Here is a 21,555-nt window from a genome sequence, read left to right on the forward strand (position 1 = left end):
AACATATTTATATTATTATGCTAATAAGTGCAACGTGAACGTTACTTTGTGATTCTGGGGAAATAATGATCAGGAAAGAGTTCATGACAAAGAGGAGGCTTGAAGACCAGCATGGTTTGCGGGATGGGGGATGGGGTGGGGGAGGGGTGGCGGGCAAGAACCTGAATGATGGTACCCAGACCGCTACAGCTTCAGGGCCAGCCAAATCAGGCGATCGCCCCCTCTTGGCAGAGTGCGGCCCTGCCCGGGTAGCGTCTCCAGCGAACGCCTGGCCCGAGGCACGCAGGCGCGATGAGGGCACAAGGGAGCTAAGAGAAGATGCGCATGCGTGTAGCCCTATGGAGGAGGTGGCTGCTTCGTCGTCGTGACTGGAGGCCGAGTGCTAAACTGTGTGGGGCACGGATGAGACCCAGCTGTTAGTCGGTAGGCATAGGTAGGACGGCTGCCTTGCGGGGAGCCGTGGGCTGGAAGGCAGAGGCCCTGGGCGCAGGCCCCGAGCCGACCCTCTGAGGTCGCGGTCGACTATTGTATGTGTCGCAGCGGCTGCGCACAAAATGGCGGCGGCGGGGGCAGGCTGAGCGGAGGGACCCCTGGGTGGGCCTCGGCCGTAGTCCGTTCCCCTCGCCACTCACCGACCGCACCGTCGCGCCGCAGTGCCGCTGGGCGCAGCCGCCAGATGCCGCCGCCCTGCGGAGGAACGGGCGGCGCCCTCGGGGAGGTCCGGCCGCCCCTTCCTCTGCACCGCGGTTCTGCCGCTCCTCCGACCTGACAGCGAGGCGGTCGGGGCGGCCGCCGCGCTCTGGCGCCTTTCGGAGCCCCTGTGGGCCGCGTGCTCCCTTATCCCTGCTGGAACCGCGTCCTTGAGGGGGGCTGAGGTGGGGGCGTGCGGTGTTGAGGACCAAGCGCCCCAGTGAGCCGCGAAGCCGAGAATGTCGGCTCTAGGATGTCGTAAATGGCGGTGACACTTCCACATTCTTAAGAGGAGTCGTGAACACCGCACGTCAGGAATAACTGCCAGTGTTGGTGTGGTTTCCAGCTTAGGCTTGTTTTGTTCCAAGAGAAGATGTCTATACTACTGACTCTCATCCCCGAGGATGTTTCAGACATCCTTTGTTATTTGAAGTAATTGCCTGTGAGGGAGTCTCAGTATTACCAAATCTTTGAGCTAGACAATGATTGTAGCCTTGAGCTATTTAGTATTAAAATTACCCTTTGGCAGTTTGGGAATTCTGAAAGGAATACTCAGTGTGAAAAGTTCTGAAGAAAAAAGAAAAAAAACTTGTTACCAGGATCCATTTAACCATGCGAATTCATCTTTCCTAAATCAGTTTTAAAACTGTGCACGTGCGCGCGCGCGCACACACACACACACACACAGACACACACACACAGACACACACACACACAAAATCTCCACCCCATTCCCGTCGTTGTGTATGAAGGGCTAACTCGTTTTTCAAGGAAGTTGTGTTAACTGCTTCAGTTTACAAGTTTAAAATGATAAACTGGAAAAAGATTTCAACAAAAAATATAAGGACGTTGACACAGAAAAATAAACTTGTTTATTACGTTCTTCAAAATGTTGTTAATGATTATACAATTCAGATTTAATGGGCATGTATTGCATTCTGCTTTATAAAATTTGACTTTTATATTCCCATATTCTGTAATGTGTACTTTCAGATATGTGGGATCCAAAATATTATATGCTAGGCCATTCCCTGCCTTGTTATTTGTGTTAAAACCAGTGGGTAAAGATAAAACAGCTGAAAGAAATCACCTTCATTTCTTTTGATAAGCTGTTTTAAAATGTATTCATTTGACACACATGTATTACCTTCTATACTAATTTTATTTTAGTTTTTGCATTTGTTGTGGCATGTGCTTACATTCTAGTTTTAAAAAAAATGTTTTCGCAGTCACTTCTTTCTGGATGTCTTAAGAGTTTTCTAAGGATATTTTTGACATTTTAATTTTTATGTAATAGACAAAAATGAGTTTAATGTACAGAGAATAGGCTTTGGAACCAGAAGTTATGGATTCAAATCGGTTATGTTCTTACTGTTGTTTGTGAGACATTAATTGCTTTAGTTTTTCTGAACTTTTGTTTTCTTATTTGTAAAGTAACACTACTTGCTTCTTGGGATTTCTTTTTATATGCATGACCACTGAGATGGAGTATGGAATGCTCCTATCCATAGATGTTTCTTAATAAATTTCAGCTGTACTTTTTTTTTTAATTTAACGTGATTAGGTAATATCGTCTCATAGAAAATTGCAACCTATAGATACTCCTTTTCAACTAAAAAACGAATTTAGATTAAATTAATGGAATTGAAAGTTATCAAACTTGACAATATTTTGCGTCTATCAAGTTTATACATTCCTTTTATTTCACTTACCAGAATCTGTTGTAATAGTTTGTTGATTATTTATTTACAAGATCTTGCTTGGTAGCACAGACTATCCTAGAACTCATTAAGTAGATTGGAGGAGGGTGCCCTTGGGCTTGGAGGCCTAGGCAGGGTGATAACTCCAAGTGCTGGAATTGCTGACTTGAGCTTGCTTTGTAATAATTAAACAGTTTTGTTACTCTTTGTGTCTAAGTAACTGGCATGTGTTGGATGCATCAGTATTGAATACATGAACTCAGCTCCTAAGTGTCAGAGCCTGAACTACTTAATTCACTGTGCCTTGCCGTTGTAAGGCTTGAATAAGACTGTCCAGTTTCTTAATGAAAGCTATAAAGAAGCAGTACTTCTAATATATAGGTACCCCCACAGTTTGGGTTGTTTTTCAAGGAAACAGGCGCTAATGAATATTGAAATGTGATAGTTTAGAGGTCAGCAAAAGGAAAAAAATTGCTGTGACTAAGTTACTAAGTCCTCATTTATATTCAACTTTTTTGTTGTTTTAGCTTTGTTCCATTTGAAATTTGTGGTTGAAAATCCAGATGGGAGGAAAGACTATAGAAAAATCAGAAGAGAATAGTGTAAAGAATAATGAGAGAAGATAAGGTGTAGAATTAAAACCCATAGTCACATGGACTCCCTGAGGGTCAAGAATAATAAATTTGGATTGATAAGAATGGGGAGCACAGGAGAGATAGCTTCAAGGTACATACGTGATCTTAGTGATTATCTTGGGGCATATATATTTTGATTATTATTCAGCCCTTAGAAACTAAACTACTTTATGGTCCAGTCCTACAGTAAGTCTTTATATTTTTTATTTTCTTAGTTTTATTTTTATTAAGCTTTCAAGTACCTTTTTAAATTGTCTCTGCTTAGTGAAAATCGCTAATCTTTTTGTTTGAATTTTATTTTTGTATTTTAAAACAGAATCCTCTATGTAGCTCAGACTGGCTTCAACTTCTAGGTCCTCCTACTTTCGCCTCTCAGATGTTCGTTTATGAACGTCTGCTACCAGATTAATTTGTTTATTACATAAAAATTAAATATGGGGCTGGAGAGATGGCTCAGGGGTTAAGAGCATTGCCTGCTCTTCCAAAGGTCCTGAGTTCAATTCCCGGCAACCACATGGTGGCTCACAACCATCTGTAATGGGGTCTGGTGCTCTTTTCTGGCCTGCAGTCATACAGACAGACAGAATATTGTATACATAATAAATAAATATTTTTTTAAAAAGTAAATATCACAAGTAAAAAAGAATTATATGACTTATCCATGTAACTATCATCCAACTTCAGTAATTGCTAACAAATGGTCAGTCTTGTCAAGTTTCTACTTCTACCCTATTTTAAGCAAGTCTTTCTTGTTTGTTTTGATTTTTTTTTTTTTTTGAGAAGGTCTCTTTGTGATCTTTATAACTCTGACTGGCCTTGAACTCTTGTGTAGACTAAGGTGGCCTTGAACTCACAGAGCTCCACCTGCCTCTCCCTCCCTGTGCCAGGATTAAAGGCTCTGGGTCTGGTATCTAATATCAGTTCCAACAACTCAGATCAAAATTAAAAAAAAATATTTAGGGGTAAAATTGCTTATATAAAATCATTAGTAACAACTACTAATAAATGTTTATTTTTGCTAATAATAGTTTCTTAATAATCAGCCATTCAGACGGTATTGAAATTTCCCCTCTACCACATCTGCGCTATTAAAGTTTTTGAAGTCAAGATCTAAATAGATTTGTAACTGGAGCAGTTTGTTTATTGTTGTAATTGCTTGATATATCTCTTTGTTTTTAAGTTCTTCAACTACTTTTTATTTATTCAAGAAACACTGTTTCTATACATTAAATAGATAAGTAAGGCCCTTGCCTCATCAACATTTGCATTTTGATGTAACTTTAAATACGTACTTAGTGGATAGAAATGTTCCTGCTAGATCTTAGGTTAGGAATTGTTGAGAGAAAGGCAGGAGTGTAAACTCAGTGTTTCTGATTCAGCGTTTTCAGGAGTTGCCCATATGTCATTAAAAACTTAATAAAAGAACCCCCTATCTGCTTAAAAACATTTTGTTTACTTACCTAATGTTGAGTACCTATTGCATGCCAGGATTTATAATATTAATTGATTTTTACAGCATATTCTTGAGGTTTCTTAAATTTTATTTTTGTATATGAATGTTTTGCCTGAATGTATGTTTGTGCACCGTGTGTGCAGTACCTGAGGGAGCCAGAAGAGAACTTTGGATCCCCTGGAATTGGAGATACTGACAATTCTAAGCCACCATGTGGGTGCTGGAAACTAAACCTGGTTCCTCTGCGAGAATAGCAAATGGCTCTTTAAATTCCCATTTCAAATTACACTCTGCTTTCTTAGTGCCACATTGTTAATAAACAGCAGAATCAGGATGGAAAACACTGAATATATGATCAAAATTCTTTTATATGTTTTGTTAGGGTCTAAGTTTTTAGACATTTTTTTGTGTGTGTGTGCTACCTCTCTAAAGTTGTTGAATGTGTTAAGTTTTACTTAATGGGAGTGAACCAGTTTTGTATGAAATCAGTCATTGGCACTCCTCCTAGCTTGGGAGGGTATGTCCGAATCAGTGGAAATTTCCCCAAAGATTAAATTATTATGGATTTTGTAACTGGCTGACTAACAGTCAGTAGTTAGGGAGAGTACATGATGTAGAAAAAGAAGGGCCAAATAAAATTTGCAGCTAATGTTCTTCATTATATTGCAATTTACCTGCCTTGTGTTTTATTTGTTATGTAATCTTTTTGACCTAGGTTACAATTAAGAAGTTATACAGTTCAGTGATGGACATAAAATGTTGGATCATTAGTTTTGAGTGAATTTAAGCTCTGAGTGACAAGAAAATGAATTTTTTTCTTTTCTCTCATTATTTGACATTACATTTTGTACATCGTGCTATTTTATCTCTAAAATACTTAGCATTTAAATTGAACTGATAATATTCTTTAGTCTGTAATCTGGTTTGTTGCTTCACCCATTAGTGCTCTTTATAGATTTTTTTCCTCACTTAAGTATAGGATCGGTCTAGGGCCAGATACTACGTGTAGTTGTCATGTCTCTTTTATACTTGCTTAACCTGGAATGCTTTCATAGACTATTTGTCCTTTTGGATTCGTCTGATATTCTTGATTAAACACAGTGGTGTTATGTATCAGATCTGACTTGCACTTGCATATGTTCATCAACCCTTCATGGGTGGTGCTGTTTTATCATATGTTGGTTAAATTGTTTGCTGAGAGAGACATTTGAAAAACAAAGAAATGTCTTGTACATCACCCACTCATTCTGTGTATAACACTTGCTCGGATTTTTATCTAAGTTTCTTTTTTCCCCTTTTTTAGTTTTTTTTTAAATATTTATTTATTATGTATACAATATTCTGTGTGTGCCTGAAGGCCAGAAGAAGGCACCAGACCTCACTACAGATGGTTGTGAGCCACCATGTGGTTGCTGGGAATTGAACTCAGGACCTTTGGAAGAGCAGGCAATGCTCTTAACTGCTGAGCCATCTCTCCAACCCCCCCTTTTTTTTAGCTTTTTTGAGACGGGGTTTCTCTGTAGCTTTGTAGCCTGTCCTGGAACTAGCTCTTATAGACCAGGTTGGCTTGAACTCACAGAAATCCTTACCTGTCTCTGTCTCCCGAGTGCTGGGATTAAAGGCGGGGCGCCACCACTGCCTGGCTTTTTTCTAAGATATTCTTTACTAATTGTAGTGGGGAAGGCCAGGCTTGTGGGGTTTCTGTCCCACCTGGTCCCCCAGCCGTTTAGTCCCAGAGAAAATCACACAGAGAGTCTGCATTAATTATAAATTGATTGGCCCATTAACTCAGGCTTCTTGCTAACTCTCATAACTTCTATCAACCCATTATTCTTATCTAAGTTAGCCACATGCCTCGGTACCTTTCACAGAGAGGCAACTCACATCTTGTTTCTTTGGTGGTCTGAGCAGAACTGGGAGGAATCAGCTTCCTCCCCAGAATTCTCCTGTTCTCATTGCATCACCTCCACTTCCTGTCTGGTTTTCCTGCCTATACTTCCTGCCTGGCCAATCAGCGTTTATTTAAAACATGTTTGATAGAATACAGGCAATTCTCCCACACCAACTGATAGTTTTAAAATGATGACTTTTCATTTTCTACCTTCTCTCCAAAGAACTTCCCCTTCTCTTTGATTGGTTAATTTGTTAGTATAGACGCCAGTATTTTGTACTTTATTACTGTTTAGTTCATTCTTGCTTCCTCCCACTTCTTATTTGTATATCTTGTCTTCCACAGTGAGAACTCTGATTTCAAACACCATGAAAACGTTTACTTTTGTTCAGTTCAGCAGCAATAAACTTTTTTGGAACTGCTTTGTCCATATTACTGAAAAGAATATTTAAATTGATAGTGAATTCATGACTTACTTGGATTAGTTTTCTTTTTCCCCTTAGGTGGATTGTGGTTATTTGTGTAAAATATGACTATGCCGATTTTCTTTTAGTTTAGATAAAGGTATTTTTTTTCCCTTTCCATTCTTATTGATTTGTTTTCACATGCCTCCTGAGGTCAAAACCATTCAAAAGATGTCCTACTTGAAATGTTCCCATGTCCTCTTAGTATTACTAACATTTAACATTTTATGAGTAACTGATTTTCTCTACTATCACTCTTGTGTTTTGTAACCATAAGTAATGTTCTCCTCCCCCGCCCCCAAGAAAGATACTCTATATATCAGTGGTTCTCACTACTCCAAATGCTCTGACCATTTAATATGATTCCTCATGTTGTGGTGACCCTAATCATAAAATTACTTTTGTTGCTATTTTGCTACTGTTATGAATTGTAATGTATATATCTGATATATAGGATATCTGATATGTGACTCTTGTGAAAGGACTGTTCCATCCCAAAGGGGTCATGGACCACAGGTTGAGAACCACTGCTCTATGTGCTCTTCTGTAGCTTAATGTTTTTGACACTTTAAGGCATAGTTAGTTACGTATTCTTACTTCAGCATGTTGTAACCAAAGCCCTTAGGGGAGATGGAAACAATTTTGGTCCATATTCTACATGAGAGAAGTATATAACCACAAGGTCGGTGGACAAGGGTGCAGTTGCATCTCAGAAGCAACTATAGCTGGGCATCCAAACCTTCAGTGTTGTTTACCTTTTGATACTACTTCCTTGCATTGTGGGAACTTTGTCTTGTTTTAGTGCTTTTGCTTTCTCAGTAAGGTGGTAAATACAGTTCTCAGCAGCATTTGAGTTTTATAAACATTAACCCCTTTTTTCATTTGTAATTGACTAAGTAATCCCAGGGATGATTTTTTTATTCCAGCTTGAATCAGGTAGTTTCTCTTAAGCTAATTCATTTATTTGTGTGTCTGTATGTACATGTGTGTGTGTGTGTGTGTGTGTTTGTGAATGGAGGTTAGAGAACAGCTTTGGATGTTCTTCAGTTGCTGTTTACTTTTGTGTGCCCTGTATTTATCACTCTGTACCTTATTCCAGTAAAGTAGGGTCTAGCTGAATCTAGAATTAAGTTAGTAGCCAGCAAGTTCCAATGATGCTGTTGTATCTATCTCTCTGCAGCACTGGGATGCCCCCCCCCCTTTGTGTGACTTTGGTGCATTTGAACTCAGGTCTTTCTTCATGTTTGTGCAGTGTAACAAACCCTCTTAACATGATTGAGTCATCTCTCAAGCCCAGTATTTTTATTTTTTGGAGACCTTGTCTCTCACTGATCTGGAACTTAACAAGTTAGTTGGCCAGTGAGTACCCAAAGATTTGCCTGTTTGTCTCCCCAGTGCATGACTACACCCAGCTTTGAGAATCATATCCAGGTCCTGATATTTACTGATTCATTGTCCCAATCCTAATGTACTATGTTTATTAAGGACAGCAAGGTAGATGAGACTATCTGCCTGTTTTCAGGAGAGTATCTTTTATCATCAAATCATTGTTATGCTATGGAGATACATTTATTAATGTAGAATTTTTTTTTAGTAAAAAAGTTATCTGATTATTATACTTAATTTTTCAAAAAGCTTTTCCTAGGAATAACTATTAGATTTACTTCTATTTGGGGTTTTTAATATTTAGTCTAATGGTGATTTGTCCCTTGCATTGCATGGTACCAGCTGGTTTTGTTTTAAAATCTTTTAAGGATCTATTTATGTGTATGTGTGTGTCTGTATGTCATGTATGTGCAGATGCCTGAAAAGGCCAGAAAAAGCCATCAGATCCTCAGAAGGTGAAGTTATAGATGTTTGTGAGCTGCCTCACATGGGTGCTGGGAATCAAACCTGGGTCCTTAGGAAGAGCATGGTGAACAGCAAGTGCTCTTAACTGCTGAGCCATCTCTCCAGTCCTCATCTTTGGTTTTAAAATTTAGATCTGAAGCCATGATATTCATCTGTTGTGATCCAGCTGCCCTCACTCACCCTGACCGGCAGGGGAACTTCCTTATGGTCTGTAATTGACAAGAATGTTTGTGTTCCACATAAAGAATAGAGGTATAAAAGGTTGCTGGGCAAAATAAAGGTTGCTGTTCTTCCACCTGAAAAGAAGCCTCGTGGTGTCTCAGTCCCGCACCCCCCCCCGCCCCCCCCCCCCCCCCCCCCCCCCCCCCCCCCCCCCCGGCCGCAGCATTCATCCATCTTTTCAAGTAGCAGGAATGTCAGTGCTGCTTTTAATGATGCCAGGTAGTGCTTTTGGTTGTGTTTGCCTAACCATTTCCTTAAAAATGATACATTTTGCCAGTTTGGCATCTAACATGATACTTAATCTAAGTCAAACATGTAAACACTTAAATTGTGACTGTGCCTCTTTTAAGAAACACAACACAACACAACAGAACTAATGACATTAAAGAGTTGTCTGAATGGATCTGTCTGTATGTTAGAAGAGGTCAACAGATGGAAGAAAGCACAGAATGCATGTTATTTTTGTAATTAAATAAACAGTTGGACTGCTGTATTAAGTGACTATTGTCGTAGCTGTGTTCCTAAGGGCCAAAGTGAATCGATATATTTTGTAGTTGTGTTCTAACAGACCAGCATAAAGTAAGATAGAGGTAATAGACCTAGAAAAAGAATGTTAAAATAATATTTTCCTTTTGTGATGAGTTTATAGAAAACTTTTCTTTGGGTGTCTATGGGGTATTTTTTTCTTTTTCCTTGCTTTTGATGAAAGATAAAGAACATTTTTTTTAATAATTAGAAAAAAGCTGTAAAATAAATTTATTTTATTATTTGGGATACAGTATGAAAAGAACAGTGAGGGGGAGAATGTAGGTTTTGTTGAAATGTGGTTACTTCTTAGTTCTGTTCTAAGGCTTAATCTGTAAACCGGTGTGTTGTAGGAACTATTTGCTTTCAGGGATTTATCTCAAGTGATGACTATTAAACAGCATTGAAAACATGAAACTCTATAAAGTCTCCAGTGTAAGGTTGTAAAAAATTAATGTATTAATATGTATGTGTGTGGACACATGTGTCAGATTATACAGGTGGAGGCTAGAAGCCAGCTTTATTTTATGTACTTCCACCTTTACGTGGATTCTGAGGATCTAAGTCAGGTAATCATGTTTGTGTGACAGATACCTTTACCCACTGAGCCATCTCACTGCCCTAAGTGTGGGATTTGATATAAATTCTTTCATAATCAACTTAGTAGAGCCATCATGATCTGACTGGCTAACTTTTGGTGATCTAGAGTCTAAGAAATTTTATATTTATTGATACTTAGAAAGAACATCAATCCCTCCTTCCTTCTGAAAGATACAAATTATATAGGCAGTTCTTGATTTTCCAAGAAAGTGGATATTCCAGAAATACTTCATGGGATCTAATGGCAGTGTCTTTTTAATCTCTGTAACCATTTCTTAATACTTGTGCCAAGAAACTCATTTCTGCTATTGATTTCTTTCTTCTTTTTTAAATGTACCTATTTATTTTGTGTATATGTTTGTGGGTGGGTGTGCCACAATCTCTGTGTGGCGGTCAGAGGATAACATTCAGGAGTTGATCTCTCCTACCCTGTAGATTCCAGGGATTAAACTTAAGTTGAGGCTTGGCAACAAGTACCTTAACCATTGAGCTTTCTTATTGACATTGTTATTACTTGCTAAAAGGATTTTTTAAACGTTCGTTTGTCACAAAGTGCCTTTTTAAAAAATATTTATTATGTATACAATATTCTGTCCCCATGTGTACCTGCAAACCAGAAGAGGGCACCAGACCTCATTATAGATGGTTGTGAGCCACCATGTGGTTGCTGGGAATTGAACTCAGGACCTTTGGAAGAACAGGCATTGCTCTTAACTGCTGAGCCATCTCTCCAGCCCTAAAAGGATTTTTTTATAATTGATTATAATGATTGATTATACTGAAGTTTTGTTTCAGATTAATGTTTCTGTTTTTAAAGGACATTGAAAAGAATTTTAAGATTGCCATTCATCAGGGAAAAACAATTTAAATGATTTTACCATTTAATATTCTGCTATGAAAAGTATTAAATGGAGACTAAATGTCAGTCGAAAGCATCAAATAGACTGGGGATACAGTGGCAGCTTTTAGCTAGCATGGTTCAAAATAATACTTTGTTGGCTGGAGAAATGGCTTATTGATTAAGGGCACTTGTTACCCTTAAGAGGTTTGAAGAATACAGTTTGTAAAACAACTGGTATCTGTATTCTATAAATGTATCATTTATATCACCACAAGACCAAGATGCTAAGTACTTTGAAGAATATATCAGGTTTTGCTTTTTAAAGAATTCAAGTATACTTCTTTTCAACTTAAAATTGTCCATAGTTACATATAGTAATTAGATGACTGATAAATCGTACCATTTGTGTTTTACTTGGGGGAGGAAACGTTATTTGAAAAAATTAGTGCTTCTCGCTGTGTAAAAGCAGTCTTCATCAACTGGAGAAGATGATGTATAAAGAGTCAGAATAGGGGCTGGGGAGATGACTCTGTCAATAAAGTGCTTGTAGAAGAAGCATGAGAACCTGAGTTTGATCCACAGCACTCAGGTACAGAAGTAGACTTTTATAAAATACAGAGCTAGGGAGACAGAAACAGGAGAATCCCTATGGCTCACTGGCAAAGCCAAAATATTGAGTTGCAAAATAATGAGAGAGACCCTTTCTTGAAAAAGGTCTGCCTGTTGTAAGGCAGGCAGGTCTCTGCAAGTTTGAGGCCAACTAGAGCTACCCAGTTGAGTTCCTGCCTCAAAGAACATGAATCAGGTGGAGAAAGACTGAGGACAACCTCCATGTACATGTGAACATATTCACACATACCACCCTCAAAAAACTTAAAAGAATAGCTAATTGAAAACTGCTTACCGAGCAGTTCTTATTTTTTAAGGAGCACAAAGTTGTTTTTAGAAGCGAGTCTATGACAAAGGTAAACTAATTTAATGATTTGTGATTTCTGGAGTTTGTTACAAATAGCATTTTTAAAATAGTGACTTTGAATTTGCTGTGGTGAGTTCATAGCCTGAGCAATTTTTATTTTTGTGTTTCATTCTAACTTGAAATCTGAGGGACCAGGGAGTTACCTCAGTGGGAAAAACACTTCCTACTCAAGCAGGAAGATCTGAGTTCAAATTTCCAGAACTCATGGAAAGTTGAGTGTGGTATCCAGCTTCTGTAATTTCAGAATTACTGTAGGGAGATGGGAAATAGAGACAGTAGTATCCCCAGAAAGTCTTGGGCCTACAACATATCTTGCATATGTTGACATATGCAACAGTAAACAATAGAGACCCTGTCTCAAACAAGGTAGAAAGCAAAGACCTGTAACAACCGAGATTGTCCTCTGACTTCCACATATGTGATGCAGCAGGAACATCCCACATTCATCCACACAAACACATGCATAGATTGATGAATATAAAAAACTGATTTATGTACATTAACAATGACAACTTTGAATGTGATCTTTTAAATACTTGAACAAAAATTTGAGGTTCTTCTGAATAGGATTTTATATACTTGGGAGAAAAGTCTTTCAGTGAACATATAACTTCACTTGGTGCTGCATTGTTGGGAAGGGCATGCATTTTATTAGCACAAATCATAAGCTAGAGATACCAAAAGTGATTCAAGAAATAATTAAGATGTTGAGACTCACCTGATCTTAGTGGTCAAGGAAAATTTAATGGAAGCTGACCATACAGAATAAGTATAAAATCAAATAAGTCACCATCCAGGGCAAGTTGGTTATTTTAATGGGAAGACAAAGGTGCAAAGGCCTAGCTGGAATAAATAACCTTCTAAATTACAAAGGTGGTAAAGAGAGGTTCCCTAGATTGTTGGACATTATACATACAAAAATTAAAAAGGATGGGATCCTTTTAGGTGTTTGAACAGGAATAATGTAAAAATCTTCTTTTACAAAAATTAAAGAAATGCAGTGCTGGGCAGTTTAGCTCAGTGGTAGAGTACTTATTAGGTCTCAGCTCCAGGGGGAAAATTGGCAATATGCAAAATGATTGGATTTGAAAAGAGGGAATGCTTTACCCAAATATATTTTCATCTTACTAACAAGCATAAATAAAGCATGAGGACTTGAGCTTAATCCCCAGAACCTTATAAAACTAACTACTGGGCCTGCAGAGATGATTCGAGTTTTCCCAGCACCCATGTGGCACACAGCTCATAAACACCTGTAATTAATTCAGGGGGATATGATGCCTCTAGCTTCCTCAGGCACTCATACTTACATGTATGTAATTAAACACATGAATATATTTAAAAGTAAGTAAATCTTTAGGTATATGGATGAGGAAAGTCACGCACTCTGGCTGCTGACTTGGTCCTGAATGATAGCTGAAGTACTGCTTTTCCCTGAAGTTGGTTAGACTGGGTAGTATAGCAATGTGAGAACTTGGTCAGTAACCAACCACTTTTAGCAAATTTAATGTCTGAGACCTGTAGGATAGTGTTATTACATCTGTTAGTGGTTGTAAGCATGGATTGTGGGCTAAATTAAGTCAGAATTTGATTTGAATGCAAATCCCAGCATCATATGTCTATGTTACTTAATCTCTCAGTGTAAAACAATGTGTCTCTCTGGGAGTTGTGAGAACTAAATGAATAAATCCATGTTAAATGCTTAGAACAGTAACTAACACTATAGACATTGTCTATAAAGTTAATCATTGTTACCTGTGTATTTTGTCTGTATTCTCAACAATGGAAAGATCAGGGCGATTTGTTATGTTGTATGTTATAAGGAATTTCATGCCATTGCACTTCTTTTGTTAGACTTTTGTAATTAGATTCTTGGTGACACAATTTTACTTTACCAGAGTCGACTGTTCAGTATCAGGAATATAAGTATTTAGTTTAATTGCCATGTGGAATTTAGTAGATGTGAAGACTGATTCCGAGGAAGAATATGTCTTCGAAAAATGGGTCTGAATAAAATTTTAAAGTTACAGTTCTTTAAATTTTCTTATGTTTGATAACACAATACTGAGTCTGTGTGCATTTCTACGAATTTTAATGCCATCATCTTTTTTTTTTCAGTATAAAACCACAAAATAAATCCTCAAGTCTTTTTCAAGATTATGTAAAAGGACTTGTGAATTACATCTCAGCACCTAGGACAGCACCGCACATCGTGCAAGGCAATATACACGAACTCTGGCTTGAGATTTGGGGTTTGTGTTCTGGATTCAGAAAAGAAGAGAAAGTTTTAGGGGAAAATTTAAAACTTTGTGAAGTATATGCAGTGCCAAATGGTATCATGGCTTTATTTCAAAATGTTTTACTCTGGCTGTAGAACCCACTTCATGAAGTAGTTTGAGTTAAAATGATCTAATATTTGTGTTTTAACTTTCAGCTTTGTGTTATTCTTGGAAAATTTCGCACCACTTGTGAATCCCTTGAGCCTGGGCATTGCAAACCCACTTCTGTTGGGCCCATCTCCTTTGCACTTTGCTCAGATTAAGACTCAGTTGGCGCTTCAGCAGCTGAATGTCGTTGCCTCACATGGTTCAACAACACCTTATAGTTTGTTAAATCAGACATTCTTGAAAGTAGCCATGTCGAGACCCAGGTTTAATCCTCGAGGGACCTTTCCACTTCAAAGGCCGAGAGCACCTAATCCTCCTGGGATGAGGCCTCCAGGACCATTTATGAGGCCTGGATCTATGGGTCTTCCAAGATTTTACCCAGCAGGGAGAGCCCGTGGAATTCCACACAGATTTCCTGGCCATGAATCTTATCAGAACATGGGACCACAGAGAATGAATGTTCAGGTAACTCAACACCGAACTGATCCAAGATTAACCAAAGAAAAAATGGATTTTCATGAAGCACAACAAAAGAAGGGGAAACCTCATAGTAGTCGGTGGGATGATGAGCCTCATATAACTCCACCAGTGGAAGTGAAACAGAGTTCTGTAACCCAGGTTACAGAGCAGAGTCCTAAAGTACAGAGCCGCTATACAAAGGAGAGTGCCTCAAGTATCTTAGCAAGTTTTGGATTATCAAATGAAGACCTAGAAGAACTTAGTCGCTATCCTGATGAACAGCTAACGCCTGAAAATATGCCATTAATATTGAGGGATATAAGAATGCGAAAAATGGGGCGCCGATTACCTAATTTACCTTCTCACAGCAGAAATAAGGAAACTCTTGGTAAAGAAGCAGTTTCAAGTAATGTAATTGATTATGGGCATGCAAGCAAATATGGCTATACCGAAGATCCACTTGAAGTACGTATTTATGATCCTGAAATTCCAACTGATGAGGTCAAGAATGAATTTCGGTCGCAGGAGAACACTTCTGCAACTGTTCCCTCTCCAAATGTGACATGTAATTCCGTGTTTCCTGTGGAAGATGTGTTTCGTCAGATGGACTTCCCTGGTGAGTCCTCAAGTCAGTCCTTTTTCCCAGCTGAGAGTGGAACCAAAATGACAGGCTTACACATTTCAGGACAGTCAGTCCTTGAGCCTGTAAAGTCTGTCAGCCAGTCTCTTAGCCAAACAGTTAGCCAGACAATGAGTCAGTCTCTTGTTCCTCCATCTGTGAACCAGCCATCCTTTTCCTCTGAATTAATTTCAGCTTTAAGCCAGCAAGAGCGGATCCCACAGAAGCCCGTGGTCAGTTCAGCTGATGCACATGTTGGACCTAGAGGAAGTAAAAAGAGTTACCAATCAGAGGCTGACCTGCCCATTCGGTCTCCGTTTGGGATTGTGAAAGCTTCGTGGCTACCAAAGTTTACACAAGCTGGTGCCCAGAAAATGAAGAGACTGCCAACCCCTTCTATGATGAATGATTATTATGCAGCATCTCCAAGAATATTTCCACATTTGTGTTCTCTGTGTAACGTAGAATGTAGTCATTTGAAGGTGAGTGTTTTTAAAAGATTGCTGTACAATGATGCTCAGCGCCCAGGTTTTCTCTAAATTCTGTTATGTATGCTGCTATTACCAAAGCGTTAAGTAAGTGACTAATTAATTTTGATTGCAACCCTGGCACCTACTTGTAATCGTAAGTAACCTTAGTATTGAAATGAATGTTAGGCTTTCTGTATTCCTGTTACTTAGTATACTATATGGTTTGCCGTTTTTTTTTTTTTTTTTGAACTTTCAGTTATCCCACTTATACAGCATCAATTTATATAATAAATTGTATACTCATAACAGTGCTACATGAGAAAGTATGTTTCAGATTTATTAGACTAAAATTATGTCTTATTTGTAATGTACACTTTGAAAGGACAGTATATTTTAGCCTTGCATATATCTGTTCTGAGATAAAGAGACTAATGTTGCTTTGTTTCTGAGTTTTGTATGGACCAGAAGTTTTTCAGTTTTTCTTGAGAAGGCACTTTTAAAATAACTTCATAACAGAATTATTCAGGATATTGTAATGATTATGGAGCCAGCCATGGGCTCAGAAAATAGAGAATAGAGTAAAATGCAGGAAATTGAGAGAGGAAAGTCCAAAATATATGCTTAAGATGCCTTTGTGGTTAGTATAGGCAGAAGGAAAATTTTACATAGGTGCTGAAGAATAAATAGTATTGTATAGTATGTGCTGTTTGATAGTAACCTCTGGTAAATCTGAACAGGAATCACCCCCCCCCCACCCCTTGTATTGCACAGGAATCACTGGTTCTTTTGTTTACTAATGCAGTTTGTAGATATAGATGATGGTGAGAAGGGAATGTACTTTAAAAGAAGCTTTAATTTAAAGCTTTAGCCTTGAATTTCTTGGGTGTCTTGAAGAGGCTTACTTATGTGTAGGTTTTCGTTCTCTTGTTTTCTCTCCTGCAAATATTGCCATTTTATTGCCTTTGTATGCTTTTTATCAGTTTTCAGTCAATAATAGGAAAACCTGAATTGAATGCTCTTGTCTTCAAGTTAACACTAGTGAAAGGAAGCATCATTCTGGGCTGGGAGTGTAGTTCAGTGGTAGAGCACATGTTTAGCACATACCAGGCCCTGGGTTCAATAAAAAAGCAGCAATCTATCCATTTTAGACAAATATGCTGGTTTTTTTAAAAAAAAATATTTATTTATTTATTATGTCTGTGTGAATGCCTGCAGGCCAGAAGAAGGCACCAGACCCATTAAAGATGGTTGTGAGCCACCATGTGGTTGCTGGGAATTGAACTCAGGACCTTTGGAAGAACAGGCAATACTCTTAACCTCTGAGCCATCTCTCCAGCCCTATGCTGGATTTTAATATGGTAGTAGCTACGTTTTTCCACCAAAGCAGATAGAGTTGTTTGTCACTCAAAAAGCTCTCAACATAGTTCTTTCATAGCACTTTGTAATCGGTAACTAGCCCTAGACTTGAGCGTTGGGTGCTCTTTGTTATTGTAACTGGGCATACCACTAACACTTATATTTATTATGAACTTTTAATCAGTCATAATGTATTTAAAAATATATATCTTGTGATGGTTTTATTTTGTATTTTAGAAAAAGTATACATTGTGTATATACTGATTAGTTTTGTATGTGATTCTACAGTAGATGGTGAGCAGAAATAAAGAACTATATAAAATTTGTTTTGTAAAGCAGATTATGCAGTCTCATCAAGAAAAGATACCCAAGGATATTTTCAAAGTTAGAAACAAGCAGTTGTGGCACACACCTTTAGTGCTAGCACTAGGAAGGCAGAGGTAGGTGGATCTCTGAGTTTGAGGCTTCCCTGATCCACAGAGTGAGTTCCAGGATAACTATGGCTACATTGAGAAATCCTGTGTGGAATAACCAAAAGGAACAAATGGTTTGGTGATTTGGGGAGCGGTATATAGAGTTTATTTAGTGGCTTATGGATGGGAAAGGGGAAGGGGAAAGGGAGGAAGGGGGAAACTAGAAGGGGGTGAGGGGAGAGAGAGACAGTAGTTACCTCTTCAGAAGAGGGATGGGAAGAGAGTGGTTTGGTGATATTTAACCATTTGTTCATGACATTAGGGGAAGATATTGTTTCTATGTTGATTTCAGATTTGTAGCAATCAGGCCAGCAATTACAATGCCTGTAAAGTATCTAGCAATTTGTGATGAACAAGAAAAGCATAAATCTGCTTTTGGTTTGAGAAAACATTTTCCGTCTAGTTAGATAAGGCTTATACCAGATGCACTATTTTCTTTATGGAGTAGTTTGAAGACATTTTTTTCTAAAGAAGAAAAATGGCATTTCAGATGGGAACAACAACACGTAGAGAGACAAAAGTTCATAAAGAAGGCCTTTTGGTAAAAGGCAGTGAAGAACATACTAGAAATAAATGTGCAAGGCCTTGAAAAGCAATTGTCAATTCTGATTTGAGGTGGAAGACTTTGAGAAGCTAATTAAATTTTTGATATGTGAAGCAACACATTGATAGCATTTCAGAGTGATTTAAGTGTAGATAAATAGGAAAACGGGAGATCGGTTAGGCCATTTAAATGAAAGCTTTCCTAGCTATTCAAGTGTAAGGTGGAAAACCCTGGGGAAATAAAATAAAACAAAATTTTGAAAGCAGAGAAAAATCATGCAGTCGTTAAAAAGCACTTCTTTTGGACTATGAAGATGGCCGAGTGAATGAAAACATTTGCCACACAAGTGTGAGGACCTGAGTTCAAGTCCCCAGGATCAAAGTCTGTCAAAGCCTGTCAGTCAGATGGCACGAGCATCTGTGTCAATCCTAGCACTCCTATTGGGAGCTAACCTGTATATGGCAGTGAAAACAGCAGAGACCCTGTCTCAAGGTAGAAGATGATGACTATGACTGACCTCTAAGCTTGTCCTCTCACTTCCACAAGTTTGCTATGACTTCTGTGCCGCTGAGTTAACACCCAATGTGCATTGTATGCACATGCTTAATTTCCCTGCTCCCAGTCTTAACAGTCAGCATTACAGATTGGGGTTCATCTAATTAAAGAATTCATCATTGCTTGATGGACAGTGATGGGCATGTGAATGTTAATTTAGATATACAAGTTGCCTCTTGTTTTTTGTGAAATATTTTATTGCCTTGTGTGTATGTGCATATTTGTGATATCAGGAATGTATAGCTAGTACTTGTGGATTTCTAATTTCAGGCTTTTTTCCTACAAGGTAAATCCTACAACATTTTGCTTTCTACATTTGAGTCTTTCAAACTATAGCCTGAGGTGCACTTTTAAGAATATAGTAATAGACTGTTTCCTTACAAACTGGCGTTCAGGTTTTAAAAAAATTTGCCTTGATTTCCTATGTCCTTCTGACTGAAATAACTTGATTCAAGGCAGTCCCCCAATTTACTCATTTATATATTTTGTGTGTGTTGGTACACATGTGTCCACAGTCAGGCTTTCTCCTTCTGTCATGTAGGTCCAGGTAGGTATTTAACTCTGATCATTGGGCAACAAATATTTTTTATTGAAGCTAGTCAGAAGATAAAGGGCAAGCTTTGATAGAAGTTGGTGTTTTCGTACTGATTCAGAGCTAGCCCAAGTCTATTTTAGTTTTTGGAGTGTCTTTGCTTCTTAGGTAATTATTTTTCCTATAGAGTCAGTGCTCCTTTTGAGCAGCTATCTGGGTATTATGATATGAAGTCTAGGAATTGGGGTTGTATAGATACCTTTACTGAGCTTACTTAGTGAATCAAGAAGGATGGCTGTTGGAAGACAGTGTGTATGTGTGAGTAGAATTAGAGAAAGTGCCTTAGTAAGCAGGGCATTACCACCTTCAGCTTATATAGATATTGCAAAGAAGCATATCCATTATTATCATTTCTTTGTATGCGTTTCAAGAAAAGCTGAAAATCAGATTTGGGGGTACAATCTGGATTTATAAATGTTAACAACTTATTCAAATAAAACATTTTATGGTGCAAATAAATTATGCCTAACTTTCTGCCTGCTGGTGTGTCTGGTAAAAACAATACCTAATTTATATCAAAGACATGGATTGGATTGGACACTGCTATAGACTCTTGATTGATGGTTTCTTTTAGCTTTTTATTTGTAGCACTAAGGAGTCTATGCAGACTTTGTTTTTACAGTGTACAATTAAGCCAGGAAGTTTATTGAAATCCTTTAGTCTATCATAACTTAGATGCACAGTGTTGGAAGTAACTTGACTTTTAGGCAGTTTCTGCCAAGGTAGAACTCAGGATTAATGTCAACTGTAGTTTAATTGTAGAAACTTTGTTTCGTAAATTGTTTAAACTTTTTGTTTAAAATGTTTTTGAAGTGAAAACAAAAGTTTTTCTCAGAAGTTTTAAAATTCAGAGAGCTATTTAGTGAGGGTTGGGTTTTTTCTTTCTCTTTTTTTCCTTTCCAAATGCTGGAGGAACAATAAAACATTGAGCGATAGACACATTTCACCTTGAAGACTGTTATGTTCAAAGCTATATTCCTTGTCTTTCTTCTCTGCCCCTCTTTTAATCAAATATGTCTTTCAGGAGGTATTTATTGTTACATATTGTAATTTAAGGACATTTATTTGTAAACAAAATGTATAGGGAAGTATTTTTGCTAATTGTAAAGCTGTATGTGTAAGGGATACTATGTCTTTGAAACTGTGTTACTTTCCATTAAATCTTGAAAATAAATTAGATTTGGTCAGTGGTAGTTTCCACTATTTTACTCATCTTTTTCCCAATATAGTGAGCACCTTGTTTGGAATGCCGTTAGCATTTGAAGTCATTGTTTTGGTGATCAGTGTCTTTTGCTTGACCTTTAGAGGAGTAAGTCACCAAGCTGCTGTCTTTGGAAGGCACCATCTCAGAGACACTACTTGATAGAATTTTTGGTGTTCTTTGAAATGTTTTTATATTTGAGATGTTATTTTTGAATTTATGTTTTTTCTTCAAGTCTAAATATGCGTATGCATTTCAGAATGAATGTTTATGGATATGATTTTTAAAAATTTCTACTTTTTTAAAAAAAAGTGTTAACATGGTGTGGGGTTAAATGCATTTGTTTGGAGTACTTTAATTTTTGTTTGTGAAAATTATGTTGTTTCTAAATCCTAAATCTAAATTGTAATTATGTTTGTTAAATTTTCAAATACCCGTTGTCATTTAAAAAAAAAAACTTAATTCATTAGTGAGCATGAGGATTGTTTTAATTTCAACCTTTTCTTTTTTTAAAATAGGACTGGATTCAGCATCAAAATACTTCCACCCATATTGAGAGTTGTCGGCAGTTACGTCAACAGTAAGAACATTTTCTTCCGTTTTGTTTTGTTTTTTTTATAAGCAGCAGAGTTAGAAGAAAATGGCCTATGATGACATGTAACTATTAAATATTTTTAGTGTGATAATTTGTTAAAAATGCTTTTTAAAGCTATTGCTTATTTAAAATAATTCTAGAGAAGTATGTTTAATTTTCCAAAAGGAGAGTGCCATGTAATCTTCCATTAACTTAATTTGTGTCTCTTTCCTAACTTAATCCCCAATAGGTAATTACAAACAAATTTAATTGATTTTCCTTGCTTGTTTGCCTTTCCCACAATGGTTGAAGACAGGTTTTATTCTTTCCATTATCTTGCCCATTTTTCTGTGGAGATGTGAATGCAGATTTCAGCTTACTACCTTATAAACAACACTTGAAGCACACAATAACAAATAAAACTACCTTTTCCAAGGGTTTTGACTTCATTTACTTTTCTGAAAGATAATTTGTTGA

The 21,555-nt window shown here is 37.6% G+C and overlaps 1 protein-coding gene across 15 annotated transcripts in view; it reads left to right on the plus strand.

Annotated features, from left to right (window-relative positions):
- The first annotated feature begins 268 nt into the window (after positions 1 to 268).
- Positions 269 to 21,555, plus strand: part of Znf638 (zinc finger protein 638) — a 73,423-nt gene continuing 52,136 nt past the window's right edge. For 11 of the 15 annotated variants that reach the window (XM_048416499.3, XM_048416504.3, XM_048416505.3 and 8 more), the window contains exons 1-3: positions 269 to 423; positions 14,283 to 15,795; positions 21,023 to 21,084. In XM_048416499.3, coding sequence (XP_048272456.3) covers positions 14,485 to 15,795; positions 21,023 to 21,084 — 1,373 coding nt within the window. In that variant the 5' untranslated portion in view covers positions 269 to 423; positions 14,283 to 14,484. Of the gene's footprint in view, positions 434 to 13,966; positions 14,182 to 14,282; positions 15,796 to 21,022; positions 21,085 to 21,555 lie in introns of those variants that run through there. The other 4 variants (XM_085690542.2, XM_048416501.3, XM_048416500.3 and 1 more) reach the window with 4 other exon arrangements.

The sequence above is a fragment of the Myodes glareolus genome, chromosome 6 (genome assembly GCF_982192425.1).
Source record: "Myodes glareolus chromosome 6, mMyoGla1.1, whole genome shotgun sequence".
NCBI lineage: Eukaryota > Metazoa > Chordata > Mammalia > Rodentia > Cricetidae > Myodes > Myodes glareolus.